Consider the following 22,078-nt stretch of genomic DNA (forward strand, 5'->3'; position numbering starts at 1 on the left):
TATTCATCAGTCATCACATCAAATAAAATCGCTTACCGCGATTTTTTATAAAAAAAGAGACGTTGAATCGAGTTAAATTCATATTTATTGGTGAATTCTTAATTCACCGTTTGGAATTTTTTGATTCACATTTTCAAATCTTGATTCACCATTTTGGACTTGATTCACTCTTATTTTAAGCCCTGCATCAATACTGAAAATAGCTCCGCTTGCTTCTAATATTGAGCTCTGAGTCTGAACTCTATTCACTGGAACACCCGAAAAAATTCATTCCACAGGAATGGAGTGTATATTTGATGAATATAATGGCGATGCCAACGAATATTGAATGGAGAGAGAGAAAAGAGATTGAAAATTACTCGTATCAATCGGTTGACATGCATCAAAAGCGACTGAAGGTTGGCCATAAATCATATTTGATTTTTGGGGTAACTCTCTCACGCACTATTTCAATTTCTGTTTGAATTTTGAATTCGGCTCCGAATGCTATGTTCTTTTTGACTTTCATCAACTCTCTTTACCGAACCGACCGGCCATCCAACTATGATTATTGTTGGAAATTTTTGGGTGATATTTTGCATTACAAACAGCACACACAAGTTGTACACTGGAAAAATTCATGGAAAATTTGTCGCATATCAATTGCATTCGGTAGATTGGCTTCGAAATGAAAGTTTTTGAATTTATTCCGAAATGGTTGATGGCGTCCATCGTTTCAAACCCATCGTGTGTTTGTGTATGAAAATCGTTACAATGATGTTGTGAGCAACACCAAAATTGGCAAGAATGCGACACATACGATTTGATGCGGTTCCAATGATATGACATAGCGATTGTGGTCAGCAAAAAAACGAAGGCACATAACATCGATGTGACGTATCAGCTATCCGCTCCATGCCAAATGTCATCATCGAAAATGGAACTAACCATTTTCGAAATGTTTTTGTCGCTCTGCACAAAGTGTTTTGTCACTTAATTAAAATGTCAGCTATTTAAAAGAGGCAAGACATAATTCGGGAATAATATTGCCCGAGCGGCGTACATGATGAATCCAATCAACGTTACTGTGCGAAATGGAGACTCTTATTTTTGGAATTAGCTTCTGTTCACAATCAATTATAGCATTTGAACGAACTGAAATTTGTTAAAACGCTTTACAGTTGATGCCCTTATAATGCGAATTATCGCTCCTTGGAGAGAGAGAGAGAGAGAGAGAGAGAGAGAGAAATAGATAGAGCGCAGTGTCAGGCAGAAAAAAAGTGATTCGATTTAAAGACGCAATATGATTACATAAATGGAAATTCCACCATGTATATTGGTCCGATAAAATCGAATCGATATAGATTAAGCATGGCATACAACTTTTTACGTTGAAAGAAGAAGAAAAAAAAAACCGAAATAAATTCGATAAATTTGCCTTCAGCAACGTATCAAATTCATCTTTTTCGCATTACACACGGTTCATTACGTATTTATTAATGGCAGATTTGAATCTTGTCGCTTGGTGACACCGGCAGAAATTCCGTGACATCAATTCATCAAATGTATTCAATTTTTGATTGAGTGACTCATTTCAATTTCCCAATTCCATTTTCCAATCCAAAAAAAAATTTACCCCGTCCCTTCTCATCCTGATCCATTCGAAATGAGTGACAAACGGATTGAATCGGATTTAATGTTATCGTAAAAATCCATTGAAGCGACAAATGAATCTCTGGTTGCTCTGTTTGCAATCAAATCATTTTTCTTAGACCAAATGATATCCACAAAGGGATTTAACTTCATAGCTTAACACCAATTTTACATACAAATAACAACCTCAAAATGTCAGCAACGGCCAGTATTTAGAATATTCCCTATAAAGGAACGCCCTTTGTCCATTCCAAAACCATTCTCATAAAACCGTGTCCCAATGGATTCGTGTTTTCCAAATGCATGTCGTGTAAAACGCAATCGTTTCAAAATCGATTGACATAAGGCCAAAATTAGGTGTAATGTGCAGTGCACTGCAACCATAATCGAAAATAATGTATCACAATAGTGAAATTGTTAATTGCCACTCATACGTTTGCAAAACCTGCTCGTATCAAGAGAGAAAGGTGGGTGAGAGTGAGCGAGACTGCACTTGTAGTCGGAAATGTAAAGAGGCAATCAATCTTTTGAACTGACTTTAATTGCAACTCAATGCGCCGATTGCAAACAAGCATAAACCATAGGCGTTGAATGGTTTCCCATTTCATGTTTATCGCTTTTTGCTACAATTGTCGCTTATTTCGAGCAAAAAAATTATTTAAATTTATTTTTCCCTGAGTGTATTAAGTGTTGAACAAATATTAATTAATTCAGTCGATTAGCATTCATTTGAATGCGAGCCAACTTCAATTCAAGTAAATATTTTTGGATTCATTTGAATGATGCATTTCCTGAAACAATCGTTGAACTTTAAAAAAAATCGTTTTCATTATTTTGAATGAATGAATGGAAGCTACTCGTTTGGAAAATTGATGAATGACTATAACGAAAACCGACTGATCAATGTGATAACAGTTAGTCGAGCTGAAGTTTTGTATGAGAATTAATCTATCATGGTGCAAATTCAGCCAGACAACTGGAAATTGGGATATGTTCAACTATGATTCCAGCTAATTACCATCAATATTTTTTGTACTAGACAATCATTTTTAACCAGTCAAATATGAGTAGTTTGGAGCGAAAATGTAATATAGAAAAGTTGCGCGGAAAAATGTCGATGATGAATGAGCGGGAAAGTGATAAATATATAGTAAACTGTATAGTAAACTCTAGTGAACTATATAGCTATCTCTTTTCATTTGAAATTTTTCCACTCAACTTTTCTGTATTACATTTTCGCTCCAAACTACTCATATGTCCCAAAATAATCGACAAAATAGTATTTGCCCACGACCATGTTTGAACTCTTGTTTGTTTAATGCATTAAAGGGATTCATTCATTTCCGTAAATAGAACGAAATTCAAATCGTCCGAAAATGTGGTGCCTGCTTTAAATCGGTGTCACGCATAACACATTTTGATTTATAATCACTTCGCCGTCATATATTTTATTTTTACGATTTTTCCCGACATATCGTTTTAATTTCATGAACGATTCGGTTTATAGCAGGAATGCGAGCGTGCTCACGTTGCCATGGACAATAATAAAGTGAGCAAAAAGCATTACTTAACGAGTCATATGTTCTTCAGGTGTTTCATTAAAATGGTTCCCAGGGACTGTGAACGAAGCAAATGAAATGAAATCAACACATTCATTTTATGGGCAAACAGTGTTTTTTTTTCTTCGTTTCGTTCAGAAAATGCACTTCGTGTGCAATCATTACACAATTCAATCACACTAATAGTGGCGTTTGCATTTTTTTATACTTATATACGCCGACATGTCACTTGTACTTGTACACGTGCAGAGTAAATCCGCGTCGAAATTTCATATTCCCTGTATTCCGTTACGAAACTCTCTCAACCGTCATCCAATTATACTATTGTACGAAATGTGTAGCCGCATTTTTGTTGCTTTCTATACTTTCTTGGCTCGTTTTTATTTGTTCCATAAAAGCTTATACCACACCTAGACCTACACCCATTTTTTCGAAAAGTAATGGTTCTTTTAACCACGTGAATATACCCTGACTAACCTAGAATATTTTTATTTACAATAGCAACGGGCACATGTATTTCATGTAACCACATACACATCGCACACTATGCGCGAATGGCCTATTCAAATCATAAATTAATTTCAACAAACACAAAGCTGAAATACAACGCATGTTGCTATTTTCGCATTTTCTTTGTTCATTTTCTGGAGTGTGTTTGTATGACTCTTACTATTGTGACTACAATTTCGTTTCTTCTTTTCTTTCGGGATTAGTGTGTTTGCCCATCATGTTACACTGCCCGAAAAATTCAATATTTCAACGACAAAAAAATGAAAATGTTTACCTGAGCTACTTTCTCTCCCATGTTAGGCGTGTGTCGTGAGCCTTGAAAAAATTTCCCCGATCCATTATCCTGTTTTATGGCATATATTATATGAGGAATACAAACGTCTTAGATTTTTGCTTTTCATACATTGTGCGTGTGTAATCTCTATTCGATAAATTGAATATTACTTACACGATGTCGGTCTGATCTGTACTCAGAAGGCACATTTGATAAGGTCGAACTATCATGTTGATCGCTGCTGACATTCGTTGAATTTTGCCGAAATGATATTGCTTTGTATCGTTGTAGATCACTTTCAGATGAAACATATGGAAAGTATTGACGTGCCACATGACCCGATTTACCTAGTTTTGATTCGAAACATGAAAAAAAAAGCGAACGTATATTCAATGTGCGTTTCACAGCATCACAGACATAAAACGGAATAAAAGTTACATTTTGAAACCCACCTCATCATCAAATTAAATGTAACAACATAAAGGGAATGCAAATTGTGCAACGGAAAAAAAATTGTTCATAGAAAAACGAGCAAATTGATTTCAGTTGGAGCTTTTCACAAAATCGTTGCAATGAACATGATACGAAACTTGAATTCTGAACATGGTGTATGCAGCACACCGGGTGCACAGGATTAATTCCACCAATTTGTTTTCTTTTGAAATGAATGCTTTTGTAATGGAATTAATAGTGCAATTTGTTTTATTATACAATCGTATATTCAAAATTTATTCCTCGTGTTAGGATTTCAAAATCCACAATAAAAACCTCCATTGAATTAAACGGGCAGAAAAAAGTGTGGAGAATTCCGTTCAGAATTGAAGTCACGATTTTTGATGATTTTTTTTTCTGTACATGAATTTTAGCAAAGTATTTAAATATGATGATAAAATCGGCTGGAATGATAGAAGGTAATTTAAGCTGGTGGAAAAATAGGCGAAACAAATCTTACATCATAATCTACATAGTTCGAGTTGGGCTTAAGCACAATTTTTAGGCATTTTTTGTTGTTTAAAGAACGCTGTTCACACCAATATGGCATTGCATATATTACACAATGTCGATGAAATTTCATTTATTTTATCATAAAAATTCAGTTTGTTGGATTAGTAGTAGTTGAATTTTAGACTTGAAAAAATCGAACTTAGTTTACGTAAATAATTAGAATTTCATGTAATTTGTTCACTTCAATAACGGCCGTTTGAATTTGAAATCTTCTATAAAGTCGTTTGCATCATACAACAAATGTACGACTGCTTCAATGGCTACTGTGTAGCGGTTAACTTTCTGGGGGTTTCATTCAAGGCTTGGGAAATGTGAATATTTGTGAATATTGTGGATATTTTTCTCATTGAATCATCGTCAAAATTTGCGATGCGACGACTTCGTCTGTGCGGGCGTGCGTAAGCATCTCGTTCGGACATTTACAAACTATACACATATTCTTGCTGCTATAAGACTATTCGTCAACCGGGATTCTTTGTATTCAAAGTGGAAAACATCTTAATTTTATTTCCCCATCATTGAACGATATTCACTGAATATTATCCAATGAACAAAGCACACTCCCTGAATGAGTTTACTGGATCACGATAAATAACTTATCCTATGTTAAAATTCGCAATATTTTATTCGACGATTAAGTTTTTTTTTATTTCTATTTTTCGTATGGTTATAACTCCCAGCAAATTCAATTGAATTTTTAGTTTAGTATATTGAATCACAACGTGTTAATTTTGAACAGTTCAATCGAATGAGTTTCACAAGCTGTTTGAGTTTATAGAACTCTTTGACTCACTCAATATAACTTTTCAACAACAAAGCATGACGATGTGATGGTATCGCATTGGAATGTAATGTACACATTATATATTTCCAATTATGATTGAACCTGAATGTCTTTGATATGTATCAAATAAATGTAAAAAATAGACAATTTCAAGAAAATTGTTGAAGTCTAACGTGAATTGATTTTCTGTTTATTCAGCATGAACAATTTGCAGAATTTACATAGTACTTATACGATGATTTTTATCGCAGAAAATGAAAATGCGCCCGCAAATATTTTAACGACATTGTGTTTGTTTCATAATGATAACCAAACGAACGGCAATAAATGAAAACTTGTTGCATGCAATTCGAAAATCTGGAAAAAAACATTTGTTATCTTAATGAGTGCATGCGAGAATTTGACAAAGAAAAAAAGATGCAGCCATGTAAGAAAAAGACAACATTCCGTTTTATTAACAAATATGTCCGCCAAATTCATGCCAAATTGAGAAAAATATGGATTCAATCGCTTAAGGCAATGGAAAACAATGGATGATAAGTGGATAAATATCCATAAATACAATTCATATAAACTTGAAATAAATAAATAATGGTGATACTTTGAACAATTTGAACAAAAAATGCATCGCATGAAATAGAATTAGTTTGCAATGTATGATTTCAATTTCTGCATTTTTTCTAATTTTCAGATGAAAACTTGATGAAACCGCCTCATTTTAAAATTAGATCCAAGGGTGCGCGGCAGAATTGCATAGCAACAAGCCTATTTTATACTCTGCCTAATATGTCAGCATATCGCTCATCATTTGGGTAGATCATTCAAAGCTGCCACCAAAACCAGTGCTACACTCGATTTAGTCGATCATATCTTTTCATCCTTATCACATGAATGTTCAAAACAGCAGAAATACAACATTTTCATCCTGAAGAGATTTTGAATGAAGAGCTTTTGCACTGGATGAATCTTCTGGGAATCGTATTAAAACTTCTATAATCTCTAGCATATCACAAAACGGATAGTATAATGGTGTAAATACATGGCCATTGACGGCTTTTATGCAAACAAAATATATGATAATATACAATGGTGTTGATTGAGCTGGGCATGTCGAAATGAGCATATGGACTCCATATTATGGAGCGGTAATACAATGGGCGGAATATCTGAACAAATTTGAAAAAATGAAGATTTCATTCATAAGATAAAATGGAAACAAAAAGTATTTGAATACTTGGTTGAAATGAATAAAGTGGGATTACAAATAAAGAAATGGGTTTGGAAAGCTGATCATTGGCTAGCAGATCTCTGTATAATTGGTTTAAAATTGAAATGTCAAAATGAGCAGTGCATCAAATGTCAAGCCAATTTTACTCGTTTGCTCGGAAGTTGAGCGCACGCCTTTTCTTAGAGTGCAGTCACACTAGGAAACATGGATTGGAAACATGTTTCCAGTTCCCCATAAGATCCTGTGTATTTTTGTTTCCACTAAAATGTTTCCTGTAAAAAAAATTACATTGGACCTTATGGGATGTTTCCAATTCATGTTTCTTAGTGTGACTTTACCCTAAGGGTCCAAAATCCAAGTGGCCCAAAGGCCATTTGATGTGCGATCTCTTCGAGTAAGTTTAGCGCTCGCCATTGCGAATCAAACCAGTAACGGTTAGGCTGGACTTTTGATCACACAGTTCATACGGTGGTTACCTTCCATGAAATCGTCGAGTGTATGGGCACGTTTTTGTATTAAGCCTCGACAATTTTTCGCTTTCGATGCTGTGGCCCCTCGAGTCGTGGTTGTTGTTGTGGTCGGTGCTGTTGTGGTTCGAAGGTTATTCAAATGATTAATCGATTTTCTTATGTCAATTTCGAGTCGACTATTTGCTTGCGATTCAATCAATGCTTGTTCATCGTCCGAATCAGCTGGGTATGTTCGTGTATTTTGCATTCAATATTTAAGGCAATTTATTTATCAATTTTTTTTTATCGGTTCGTGTGCATATATTTGGACCAAGCGTCAAAGAACGTGTATCAGAATCGGAGAGCCAGTCAGAGAGAATTTGTTTTTTTTTCGCAATGGGCGGACAAAGATACGCCAACAGACAAATTAAAGAAAAGATGGAATAAATAGAAGAAAAATAAAATAGAAACGATTGAAAGCTCACTTGTAGGGAGTTGGAGTGTTTTTATTCTGTTCAAGTATGGAATAGACATAAAGGTAATGGAATATATATGGCAATGAAATTGAATGATGAGTTTAATTGAATCTTAAATGTCTCGTTGTCATGGTTACTCAGACTGATTGGATCACAGTTTCACTGTGAAAGAATCATAATTGAAAAACGTGGGCAAAAATACTTCTCAGACAGGAGTTTCAATAGTCCAAACAAAATAATTGAAGAAATATAGAAAGTAGACGCGAATCGTTGGCAGCAAACTGATAAAATCAAAATCAACTAATGAAGTGGCCAGCTCTTGGATAATCAAGATCTTGCTTCGCATCTTGAATGTCAAATAGGTTAAAGGCAACCAGAGCATAGTGGCAAAAATATTCATTTCGCCCAAATACATTTCTCATGTACAGATTGATGGAATAATTGTTTAACAAAGCTTGAAAAAAAGCAAACATTCTCTCATTATATATATGGATGCGAGTTGTTGTGAAATGAATTCTAATTATTTAATCGCACCATATCTCTTACTAGATGAGAAAAACTCTTGAACGATGGTGTGAAATTGTTTGTTGATATAGTGATTACTGGCAAATATAGAATCATTGTTACAGGAAAAGGGATCATTTTTATTGGCCATTTAAAAAAAAATCATTTTGATGGATAAAGACAATCAATTCCATTTGAAACTATTTGAAGATTATTTAAATCCATATTTTTTCAACTACTCAAAATGTCATAAATCGTATTTGTGCCAATTCAAAAATATGGAGCTGTTGTTATATCTCAATCTTGATTGATCAGCAGCTAATATTACTGTTCAATGATCCCGGCACAAAAGAGCCATTGATTCCGAAGTTTATTTTCAAAATAAATATCACGACGCGTCTGCTGCTTATTTGCATAATTGTTAAGTCGCAATCCATGCATTTTCCTTCCGAAATTTGGGCTAATCTCAAAAGGCTCCTTTGCTTTTAAAAACAAATGAAAAACCAAAAATTCCACGTAGCAAAAAGCAAATCATGAAATCAAAACTAAGGTAGTTTTGCATACGAAAAACAGAGAAGAAGAAAAGTCAACAGCGTAAAGACACGTAAAATATTTAGTAGAAATGTCTAAAACACGTTACACAACATCGGAACAAAGAACAAAAAAACGCAAGACAACATAAAATTACACAGAAATAGCAACACGTGGAGCTGTATCAAAAAAGAACGAATTTGTTTTGACAACATAAGCAACGGCAATAGCAACGACAACAAGCAACGTGTAACACATACGAGGGAAAAAAAACTCCGTTCACCAAACAACAGAATGAAACACACGGATGAGAAAAAACAAAAAACTGTGTGAATCTCATGAGTAAAAAAGCTCGTTGTTGCATTCGCAGAAGAAAGCCAACGATGCACACCACCCTCAAAAATAAATGAGCTAAATGCAATGGAATTCGTTGACATCGATATCACACAGCGTATACAGTGTATATCATACACTAATGCACGTGTGTGAATTGGTTCTTTTGTCAGATAGACCGAGTATTAGATAGACTCGATATGATCAATCCATTTATAAAAAACAAAACCAAACCAAACCAAAAACATATGCATATGATGGTTGTGCACTCGACTGAACTTTTTCCACTAGTTAGTTTTGTGGTAAGTTGTGTTCAAAGCACATCTTGGCTATACACCGTATTCAGATTTTCAAACCAATGGCGCTTCAATCGCCTGTTGTGATGACGACGACGTTGTCGTACAAAAAAAAATGCGATTCGAATATATATATATGGTTTGTTTTGTCTCGCTTTCATAACGGCGGAATTACTGGGTCAAAAATCGTGTAAACAATCCATAACGGTGTGTGTTAGTATGGAAACGTGTTCGTGTATGTGTTTATGAGGAACGGTGAAATGAAGCAAATGTACTCACGTTTTGATTGTGCATCGAAATCAAGGCTTTTCGTTTGTGAAAATTCCGATTTTTTCTTCACAGCTAACGGCGGTTTCTGGTGGTGTGACATTGAAATTAAATTATTTATTAAATTTTTCTTCTCATTCTTTCTTCTTCTTTTTGTGTGTATGGCGTGTGAATTATGACGTGGAACAGTGATTATATACCTTTGGCGTCGCTATTTGTTGTAAATCGTCCAGGCGCAATGAATCTCGAATTTTTTCTTGTTCCGCCGATCGCATCACAGATGTCATTGTGGCCGCCGTTGAAGGCACCAAATTCGATGGTGACCACACTTTTCCCGATTCGATTTTCTCCAGTGTGGGCATTCGAGTGCTAACGAACGGAAAAACACGGCATTAGTGTCGATCGATTTCAATTTATTCAAAATGAGCATGCAACATTTTACCTTTCAGCATTATCGTCATCTTCTTGCGTTAAATCTGATGGAGGTGTGAGATATCCAGCCAAGCGTAGGCCACGATCTCTTAATCCCATACTACCGAATTTCGTTTTAAAACTAGCACGAGCTCTATCAACTGCATTTGCCAATGTTGTCGTATAAATGAATGAAATTTGATGAATATTTTGATTACAAATCGGAGCAGAAGTTGGATTAATGAAGTTTCAACATATAATTAAACATACATTTGCTTAGTCTCGGTGCAAGGGGCTGTTCAGCGGGCAATGGGTTCGATAAGTCTTCAAAATTGATTATGTACAATGAGATATCGTCTACTTCGGAACGAATTGGTGCTATGACTTCAGAACAAAGAAACGTTGTTCCTGTGCCAAACAAACAACAACACACGCATTTTATTTGAACATTTCTCTTTGATATACCATTTGCTTTTGCTTAGCCTTTCTATTTTTCATTCATAACACTCACCATCTTTTCTATAGTACAAAATCTCGAAATGTTTTTCAAAACCGTTTGATAGTGCTTCTTTGATTAAATTTACAGCCTGTTGTGATGTCATTGGTCCATGAAGAAATTCCGTTGTGCTGGATCGTTGCATTACCTCAGCACGTGTGAAACCGGTCATTTTACAAAATCCATCCGAACAAAATATTATATGATACGTATCTGATTGGGCATTCGCCACCAAAAAACTTCGATCTGAAAAGAACGGGAGGAACCAAGGTTACAATCGACATTTTGTTTTTGCTTGAAAAGAAAAATTTGTTTAAATATGGATCTTTTAATGGGAAATCAAACTCGCAATATGAAATGAAATAAGTTGAATGAAAGACAATTGCTTTTTTCAAGTGTTTCCACAATTCAAATATCGAATTTACTCTCGTTTGTAAATGGATTTGGCAAAGAATCATTTTTTAGAAAAGGAAGAGGAGAAAACGAGTTGAAAATTAATTTTCGACAAGTTCGTCATAAAATATTTGTCTTCCAAATATTCAACATTTGTATCAATTGGCAAATTGTTGAGGCTCAAAATGTTCTTATCAAAGTCGATTCATAAAACGAGAAACCTGCCCACACGGGTTTCTGCGTTGTTTTTCTATAAGACAACTCACCAACAATGTCCATTCATCTCAAAAGTAAATTGAATGTAAACTTAAAATTCGCCAAGGTTAACGACTTTGGAATATTTGAATCGTTTTTAATTTTACTTATTCTGTCGACTACCCCGGTTTTCCTACTCTCCATAAATTGAATATTTCATAAAATAGCCGCTCACAGCAGAAAAAGTGCTAGAGTGTTCCGGAATGAAGCATCATTTTCATTTATATTATGAAATAAAATTAAATATTTGTTATTTTCAGTGTATAAATATGGTTCAGTAACCGCGACATTCTTCACACAGCCAAATCTCATGCAACTTAAGCTTAAACTTTTACAATCTTCGATATGAAGTCTATAGTATCAACATTCTCTGGTGTATCACATACCCATCGCATCATTTGTTAAGTATACTCTGTCTTTAAACCGCCGAACAAAACGCTAGTGGCAGCTAGTTTTGGTGTATGCGTTTTTTTCTCAAATCAATAAACGTCTCATTGTTCCGCAGCTTTTCATTTATGCATTTTCTCGGTGTGTTTGTGTATGTATATAATATAGAAGGGCTGTCTTTGTGTGTTATAATGTCGGCATGGTGAAAATTGCGAAACAGAGGAAAAATCATTCATATTAATGTGATTACCGTACAACGCCTAAATTACACTCGAAAAAATGATAGTCATAGCCTTAGTCATTTATCACATACATAAATTAAAACAAAACTTCATAAATAGTTGAATGATTTTTCATTGTGAATTGTGCAATTGTTGCGCTGTTTCCACAGCTCATGTATGTTCGGAACAACATATATGCACCAACGAATAGAAGCGAGAGCGAGAAAGAACGGCACCAAAACGACAATCAGCCATGTGAGTTTTTCGCTTTCATGTAATATATTATTAACTTTTTCATCAAGCTTAAAATGAAATCATATTTCGAGCAAATAATTTTTAATGTAGCTGATTTAGAGTAATACGTCGGAAATTACAATATTTGAAACAAAAGTGAATGATAATTTTCTATGACAATTCAATTGTTTTCATTTATTGTTCGAAGAAGAAGGGCACTCCACTTTGTTTTCCATTGGGCGTAAGCGTTTGTCACTTTGCCGCTCAAGTTTTCTGTTTCTTCATAATTTCATTTTTAAATTTTAATATAAATTAACCTTCGGCGCAACGTGTCAAATGTAAAGGAACAAGAATTGAATGGCCTTTCCTGCATCATTCGCCAGCACACATTCTGCATGAAATGGAATGAGTGTGGCCCTTGTTATTTTCATTATATATGAATGTTTGTGGTTTATTTGGTTTGCTTCCAACGGAAACATCTTAAAATAGAATGTTTGCCATGAATTTGACATCGAATTATGTTAGTGTGTGTGTGTGTGTGTGTGCGCTCGCATGCTTACAAGTGTGTTTGAGCACTTGCTGTGTCTCTCCAAAACACCGTGGATATGGCCATCTGAGCGAAAAAAAAATTCATTCATTCAAAACATATCTCTATCAACATGCTTGCTTAATTAAAACGTACAACCGAGTCGAGAGATGGTTTTGCACTCAAACATATTGAACTATATTTGAATCGTCATATGTCACCTGTTCGTTACGAGTGAGTCGCATGTGTGTGTTTGTGTGTTTTTTACTGCTTTTTTGCCTCACTTCAAATCTATAAAATTCGAATATATATATATATTGTGACCGAATTATTTGGCTGTTTTTTTTTTTTTCACGTTCAATGTAAGGTTTTGACGACTTCATTACCATCATGTGTGTTCAATTCAATAAAAACTCAAATGAAAATCCGTCCAAACATATTGAACGTTATTGACAAGCTGAACAATTTGGAGGCATGCAAAAGAAAGACATTTTAGACTATATGAAGTATCTATCCCACGGGTTGAGAAAGAAATCGATTGGGAAACAAGCATGTGTTGCGGTAGGTGAAGGGAGGTGGGAAAGTGAGTTTGTAACAAATGTTGCTCGAATATCAACAATTTGTCATTGATCGATGACTAAATAAGCAGATTCGCACAGTTCGTCTAGTGCACTCGATTTGTTGAAAATCCACCTATGATGGAATACACCAAATGAAAAAATTGTTGAGAAATCATCCAAAAGTCAACCAATTTCGTTTTTTTTTTATTGATTTGAGATCCAATCAAATAAAACAGTGGAAAATCTAAATTGGACTAAGGATTGAACGAAATAGTTGTATCGAGTCATTGATCTAAATCTAAAATTTATTCTGTGGATGTGTTTCCTTTGTTATAGTAAAGGCTATTTCGAAATTCGATGTTATGCCTAATGCTCTTCAAAACAACTAGCACATATATTAGACGGGTAAAATTAATTGAAAGTCGTTGTTGTTGCACCATAAAAATCGTGTTTGGTACGGACATGTACGATTGATTGAATGAGTTTCCAATGGGGAAAAAGGAATATCATGTGTGATTCTCGTTGAACATAGTTGAAATGTTCTTTGAGAGAGCAACATGTTCAGCTTGTACAGCCGAACATTTTTGGCTCCGTGTACTGTACAGCCAAATTAAATGGGAATCCCACTAGCCAGGTCATGCTTGGTGGCAAATACATGAATATAGCAAAAATTGTCGTACACGTACGGATATCAATTGATCGAGATATCATAATGGCATGCTGTGGTATGTCAAATAAAGAATGGTGCATGTGAACTAGCCACAGAATGTTAAATTTGTGCTTACTACACACTTGAATGCCACTGAATTGCAACCAAAAGTATATTGTTTGCTGTCTGCAGTGACCAAAACATTGGAGCTTTTAATTGAAATGGACTAAATGGTTGTTCATTTTACTAACTAAATTCACCTTCACTCATTGCACTTGACGACGTCCATATATGGATTTGCAACCACAATTTGTGTTTTTTTCTATCCTTCTTTTACATGGCAGTTGTTTTTTTCACATTTAAATGACACACGGGACTACGCATCTCAGTATGAACTAAAGAGAAAAACACAGAGGGAATCCCCGTCCTGTTTTGCCCAATGAAGAGATTTTGCGTCGCATTGCAATCGTTTAGCCGCTCAATCATTACCTTATAGCAATTATAATCAACATTCGAAGCGTTCGTATTTTTAGCGGGAAATGTGTTTGAGGCGTTTCATTTCAATTATCATCAAAACACTTCGGAACTGTGTGTATGTGTGTTTTTCTTTTTCGCTGTTGCCGGCTAAAAATAGTTCGATTTTTATTCTACATATGTGTTTACGAATGCTGCAAATTTCCCAATCGATTGAGACCAATTTTTCAGTGCCTTCAACGCCAACAAGTGCCTCGTCGATCATTCCACGGCGTTCTGACTCCACTGTATATTAAACCAATGGAGCGAAAACGAGGGAACGAGAGAGAAATAGTGTCAAAAAAGAATAAGCACCGAATAAATAAACAATTTGATCACTTTTAACGCGTCGAATTTGATCACACTCAATGAAGCTCATAAAAAATTGAATGGTTCGGCTTAAAATAGGATTGGATTATATTAGCAATGGTTATTTTTTCTCTCTCTCCCTTTCTCTCTCTCAGCATTTGATGTGAATCTTTTTTGGTTTAGTAGATGCTTAAAATAGAAAGAAATCAGTAAATAGTTCGATGGTATATGAAATGAAGTCGTTTTGGGGCGTTTAAAATGGAAAAACAGAGAGAGAGAGAGAGAGAGAGAGAGAGAGAGAGAGAGAGAGAGAAAAATAGAGAAAGAGAAATGGCTGGCGCACTGAATGCGGTTGCCACAATTTCATTCATAAATGTTGAAAATGGGCAGTAGTCAGGCAGCGCGTCGATGTTTAATGTGACCTTTCGGTTAGGATTTTCTTTTTCTTCTTTATTCTTTCACTCGGCTCATTTCTCATCGAATCGATTTATTTGCCGACAGGGAACAGTGCTAGCAATGGCCCAGATTTCCAAGCTATTTTGAATTATGCGATATAGCAAGCATATGATCAGCTGAACAAAACATGTGAAAAAAAAACAACAACATCAAGAAACAATAGTGAATTCGCCAGGGACGGTGACCTTGAAATGCAAAACCTCCTAGTCGTATTCAATTTCAGCCAACCGACGAACAACGAACAACAAGCAACAATAAAAAAAAAAATTATGCCTCCAAGTAATAGTCACTATTATTCAAAGTTCTTTTTATATCGTTTAAAAGAATCAATGCCTTCTGGAATGCCGTGTGTCTTTGGTATAATATATTCGAATCGAATCGTTTGCATTATTTTTTTTCTCTCTCTTTTGTGTGTGTGAGTTGTTATGTTGTGAATGCAATTCGGAATTTCAAAGTACAGTTTTTCTTCGGCTCTCCTCTGCTCGATGAGGAAGGAGACGAAGAAAAGGAAAACATTCGTTTACAAAGTATTTGATTTTATGTGATATCGAGTGACGTATTCTTCCTACCATCATATGATGTTTAAAATCAATGGTAATGTTATACCTTGAAATTTTTTTGTTTTGTTTACATTCGATTTCGAAAATGTTCGCGTGATGTTTTTGTACGGTATTTGGATTGTGTCAAATATTAAAATTTATAGACACTTTCGGCTGCGTTTCTTTTTTTTTCTCCTTATTTCACCTAATTTACTTAACATTAGCCTCCAGTTTGAGTCAATTTAAATCAATCCATTTGATTTACCAGCATTTCTCCGCAACCTCTTTACGCCTGCATCGCAAACACAACATACGTGCTTTTTGAATTCCAAGAAAATTGACGCGGAATTTTCTATTCGAGTTCTGCGTCACAACTTTCCTTTTCAATACATTCAAGCTGCACTGTAATTCACTCTGAAACAATGGTATTGAACGATAAACACGTTACACAGCATTGGCAAACATTTGTTTGGAATTTTGATTTCTTCATCTTGCATCGATGTTTTCTTTGCCATTTTGTGTCGAAATCAAATTTATGGCCAACGATTTGCTTGGAAATGACCGAAAAATCACAATTTTTATTTGAAATATCAATTAAATTTTCTTTATAAGGAAACGATTTTCCATTTCTTGAACAAATTCATTTGCATTCGTTTGTCGAAATTCAAATTGAGACAGGAAAGGACATATTGTGTTTTTGTTGCCATTGTGCAAGCTATGAAGAACATTGCAAGAAAACGACGATATGCAAAACAACACAGTGAAGCGCAATGGTAAAATATTCAGCAAATCCGAAACCGTTCAGAGTTCAGTTTGCATTGCTTTTGTCCCTATCCAAAGATCACTGACTTGAATCATGGATGACGTTTAAAATGTGATATCTGACAAATTCCATTTCCAATATTTGCGTAAACCCTATGACGAAGGCATTTACTTATGCTTCCAAATTATACCGTATAGATGCCGTTAGATGCAAACAGACCATTGAAAATGGTATATTGAGTCACAATCAAACATCTTCCGTAAATATTGTATTTGTGTTCAATGTGTCCGGGGATTTTAATGTTTTCGAATAAAGGAAATATTACGCCGAAAGCGTAAATGTTTACCAAATAGTTTTTCCACCCTCAACATGAGTGTACATAATAAACAAAGTTGATGTTTTTCGTCACATCGAGAAAGAGAGACAGAGCGAGAGAAAGTGAAAATGTAATGTACGATATAAAGAGGATGTAAAAGCTGTTGAAACAGCACTATCGACAACATTATTGATATCCCAAACCACATATTTGTATTAGATTCCGTTATTTCTTGGCACATCGCCACATGTGATTTGAGTTTTTGCTATGCTCTCTCTCCCTCTATCTCTGTTCCGCGTTTTGTGTTTGCGTCTGTGTGAGACTGTCAACGAAATCGTCGGTCTTGTTAATATTGGCCATCTTTTGTTGCTACATTTGGAATAGTGAAGAAAATTGCGGTACACATTTCAATCGTATATTTTATGGTGGATTTGTTTTGGTCACACAGCAAATCGGTTGGCGTTGAATTTCCATGTACAAATAAATGCCATGGGCGATTTTATTGTTCAAAACTGAATTAATCCATGGCGAATCCATATTATCAAATTTTATAAAAAGATCAATATCTCATCTGTGTATTTTTCCATTTGTTGTTGTTCTTCGTTAAAATAGAATTTATTAAGACATGAAATTCCGGAGGGGGTCCCAAGATCAAAGGAATATTTAATATAGGCAACGAAAGCAAGCCTTCTGTGGCCTCGATTTTACCCGCATCGAAGATATTGAATGACGTCAATGATGAAATAGAGTATTATATTTGGACAGCTGGACACGCATTCAATGACGCCACATTCTCAATGGAAAACCTACGTGATTGACCGGTGCAGAGCATTTGTTCATCATTGCAAATTGTTTTTTTCTTTTGAAAGGATGAGAAGCACAAACCATGGACCGATCGATGTAGGTATACTAATTATTTTTGTTTCTTATTATGACAGCTATCAAAGTTAAATTATCTTTATTAATAAAGAGTCCTTTTCGAAAGAGTCTCTCAACTTAAATCTGCCAAAATAAACCATTACCCCTTACATTCATGCATTCAGAATTTATTTGCACGTCTAAAAATAGTATCATTTTAACTGCATTAAATGTAAAGATTCGTAAAATAATATTTTGTTGAATTTTTTTCTATGTGGCCCAGCACGAACATGATTAACAATTACTGTCTACGCCAAATCCAATAGAAAGTTGCTAGTTGCATCGTTTACACGAACGAAACGAAAAAAAAGTGAAACACACATCAGTGTAGCTTCGCGTTCTGTAATTTCTTCACTTGTGCTGGATTTTTTTTGGTCAAACAAAACGTCGTTCGATTGCATGACAAAGCGCTTTTTTGTCTATTATTTTCCTTTTGTTTTCACACTTCCTTTGTCCTACAACAAATTAACGAGTTCTCTCTGTGGGTTTTTTCAAGAAAAAGGACATTCAAAAATATATATTGTACTTAAGGCCCTTTGCACCTTTTACACAATGCATATGGGACTGAAAATATAACTAAAAATGGGATGTCGAAATGGAACAAGACAAATGGCTTTCTATACACATACACATACACACATTCACATTAAAAATCATTAGGGCAATATGAATATTGTGCTTTTCAACAGTATCAATCTGAATAGCACAATACTAAAACTAAGCCGCCAAAAACAATTTAGCTATTTTATTGTTATTATTATAAATGTGAATGAAGTCGAGAATTTTCGCCTCGTAGAAATACGATATTACTGGCCTAGTAAATTGTTCGACTTTCAGAGTGTATGTATGAGTGTGTATTTTCAAGAAATAGCTGAGGTTGACAGCGTCGCATTTTAAGGAAAGCAATCGTTAAGACATATCGTTTGAATCAATGCTCCGAAATGGTAGTAAGGCAAAGCACACACACACACGTATATATATACTTATAACAGACCGAGGAAGTAGCTGAATGTATAAAATGATTAGCTTTAATCGCAGCCTAGCTGCGGAACAACCAATCCAAGTGGCAAAAGTAGTATGAATAATTTCATGACATTGTCAAATTTCAAGTGATATACATTTCGTAGTATGACAAAGACAATATATTGTCATACACGTGATTTTTCATGTACACGTGGTGTGTAAGTTCTCCACGAGCTCACAATTTGTATCTAAAATAATCAAATCAAACGCATTTTTTTTTCTTCAAATTGTAGAGTTTAAATTAATGTTTTTAGGTTTTTAATCCATTTTCTTCAGAGATAACTATTCGGAGCCCAAATCTCGATTTGAAAAAGAGAGCCAAAGATATGGAACTTTTTATATTGTCTTTCAGGACAAAAGACAACAAGCTCTCTATTTGAAATAGAGATGAAATGAAGGAAGAAGAAAAAAACAAAAAGAAATGTTTCGACCATGTACAACTCAAATGAAATTTGTTTTAATTCCATCAATTTCAAAGGAATTAGAAGCTGCAATCATTTCTTCAACAAAAAAAAAAGCTTAAAGAGTTAATTTACGAGTGGCATTGATCATAGTTCAAATGTCATTCATTTAGTTTAAAAAATTGTTGAAATTAATTCACTGAAACAGGTAGATTCAAATTTCAGTGAAACTTTTAACCATTTAATACAATTTGGTGTCCCATGAAAATGAACACAATACTCAACAATGAGATCAAAAGACAGTGCATTTCATTCCAAAAAGAAAAGAAAAAATAAGCAACGCGCTTGGCATACGCCAAAAATTGAAGTGAAAAAACGTGGGTTTGGGTTTTTCTGATAATTTCGACTGTTTTTAATGCTTCAGTGGGTTGGCTTTCGTGTTTAGAGTTCGTAATGTCATGTCAAGTAAAATGAATGAAAATTGTAATGTTGTCGCTGGTTATTTGCATAACTGAAATATACAATGCATGTAGCTATTGCGTCCATAGCGTTGGCTGTTTTTCTTCTTCTCTTGTTTGTTTCGTATACGTTTCCGCACATTGGCGCTTATATTCAGGTGGCGAATGCTTAAGCATTTACTTTCTCATTCATCAAATGAGAAATGGAATATGGCTTGGCCGAGACATGGGCCACAAATTGATTTGTAATTTTGGTTCGTTTTAATTCGCCCAAAATGAATTTACATCCAGAATGAACGAAAAACTGAAACCATTTTCAGTAAATTCATACAACAACAACAACTGGTTATGTGGGTGCTTATTTGTTCCAATATAGAGTAAAGAGCCATCATTTTTGGACACAAAAACAGAGTCAAATATCTTCTATCCATATCGTTGTCAAATATCACCATCACAGCCATGTCGAGTAGTCGGTTTTTGTTTCTTCTGTCTTTATTACGAAATGATTGATAGAAGACATCTTACTCGAAGCGAACGTACCAACGAAAAAAAACATTCGCCGATGACGATGCAATGATTCAAATCGAACGATCAATCAAACTATTCAACAAAATGCCGTGGATTCAATTATGCACGTAGACAGCCTGGAGACACGCGCCATATACCCGATTCGACAGCAATTTTGCGCTTGTATACACACACACATACAATCAACCATTCCCGTCTGTGCCATGAAATTCAGAATGAGTGGGCGTTAAAAATGATGAAAGGATAAAAGAGGCTGCTTTTATTAATGAAATGCAGCTCAATCTTCTTCTCTTTTTTTTATTTTCTTCTCGTTATTCTTAACGACCGAAAGTGTTTGAAACATGACTAAAAAAGCGTTTAGCTAATCGAAGTCACCGATTTCTAAATTAGAATTTTCGGATGGCGGTTTCAAGCTGGAAAAAAGCAATTGTCTGAAATAGTCAACCGGATTTTTGGTGATGATGAATTGCAGAAGTTTTCCATATGCTTCAAGTTTCAACACACAATTTTTTTGGCAATAATTTTTTTTCTTTTGTTCACTCGATTTTCTCTTGCTTTTGACCAGGGAATGTCTGCACGTAGATTTATTGAAATAAATTCAAAATATCAAATAAATTTTTCCGATATTGTTCATGCGTTGCGTTGTTGTAACGCATCTGCAGTACAAAGTTCATATTCACTTCCGGATTTGCCAACTCAAATTTGAGGGTGTTCTGAGCGGAATTCGGCAGAATACATTGGACTAGGTCGGGTCCACCTGCTCCACAAGTTTCACTTCCAGCTCAGGCAATATTTCAGAAGATTTTACTAGTTTTGTTTTCAGCTTATATTTAAAAATAGCGTTTATAAAATATTGGCTGAGCTGGAAGTGAAACTTGTTGAGCAGATGGACCCCACCTAGTGTATTCTGGAAGTGAAATCCTCCAGTACGCATCCCTTTGGGATGCTGAATCTCAAATTTGAGTTGGCAAATCCGGAAGAGAATATGAACTTTGTACCGCAGATGCGCTACAACAACGCAACGCATGAACAATATCGGATAAATTTATTTGATATTTTGAATTTATTTGAATAAATCTATGTGCAGACATTCCCTGCTTTTGACGACGACGACGATGACGACGGTTACTTACTGTCTGTATCGAATTTCCTAATTATGGTTTCAATTAAGGTTGTTCGTGGCGCAACGTGACCTCGTCTAACTGGCATTTTTGCTACTATTTCGTCTTTCGCAGTTTTGGGTGCTCGAAAAAAAAAATGAAAACACAACACACAGAATCGTATCACTCGCGTGTGGATTTCGATGTGATTTTCACTCGAAACGATGTCGACGTTTTACGTTGAAAATGGCCACTAATTAGGGATGAAAGAATGAACGACGAACAAACGAACGAACTAAAAAAAAATCACTGCCCGAATTTCGCTGGCACTGTGTAATTGTGCTGAATTTGCTCGCGTTGTTGTTGTTGTTTTCTTTTGCTCTGCTGTTACTCCACTAAAAGTTTTAGTCTTTTATTTTGGTCGTTTAGAATATGATTTTCGGTTATTCGTTATTGTAGGCTCATATTGTATCACTCATATTTTATGTTGCTGTTATTATTATTTTTTTCTATTTCACAGAAGATTTCTAAAGCACTTTAGCACTGTAGCGGCACTTGCACAGTAAATTATGAACATAATTTGTTCTCTCTCTTCCAATCCGGGCTAGATGACAGTGACGTACCTGCAATAATGAAGACACAAAAGAAAAACCACTTATTAAAGCACCGATAAATAAATCACAGCATTATATCATCTAGCTCAAATGGTGATAAACAAAAGAAAACCTTTTCTTTTGGAATTCAGACATTTTTGAGTCAAAATCTGCATGAGGT

General features: G+C 35.0%; 1 protein-coding gene across 5 annotated transcripts in view; it reads right to left on the reverse strand.

The window, feature by feature from the left end:
* Positions 1-22,078, reverse strand: part of LOC129577237 (potassium voltage-gated channel subfamily H member 6) — a 101,664-nt gene that overhangs the window by 62,620 nt on the left and 16,966 nt on the right. For 2 of the 5 annotated variants that reach the window (XM_055463925.1, XM_055463926.1), the window contains exons 3-11: positions 21,338-21,927; positions 10,771-11,001; positions 10,530-10,667; positions 10,291-10,420; positions 10,049-10,217; positions 9,861-9,936; positions 7,469-7,684; positions 4,150-4,322; positions 3,976-4,044 (exon numbers count right to left, since the gene is read on the reverse strand). In XM_055463925.1, the coding sequence (XP_055319900.1) occupies positions 3,976-4,044; positions 4,150-4,322; positions 7,469-7,684; positions 9,861-9,936; positions 10,049-10,217; positions 10,291-10,420; positions 10,530-10,667; positions 10,771-11,001; positions 21,338-21,413 (1,278 nt within the window). In that variant the 5' untranslated portion in view covers positions 21,414-21,927. The remainder of the gene's footprint in view (positions 1-3,975; positions 4,045-4,149; positions 4,323-7,468; positions 7,685-9,860; positions 9,937-10,048; positions 10,218-10,290; positions 10,421-10,529; positions 10,668-10,770; positions 11,002-21,337; positions 21,928-22,078) is intronic. The other 3 variants (XM_055463932.1, XM_055463931.1, XM_055463930.1) reach the window with 2 other exon arrangements.

Source organism: Sitodiplosis mosellana, unplaced genomic scaffold (assembly GCF_009176505.1).
Source record: "Sitodiplosis mosellana isolate CC-2019 unplaced genomic scaffold, AAFC_SMos_1.0 Smas_scaffold_6197, whole genome shotgun sequence".
In the NCBI taxonomy this organism is placed as follows: Eukaryota; Metazoa; Arthropoda; class Insecta; order Diptera; family Cecidomyiidae; genus Sitodiplosis; species Sitodiplosis mosellana.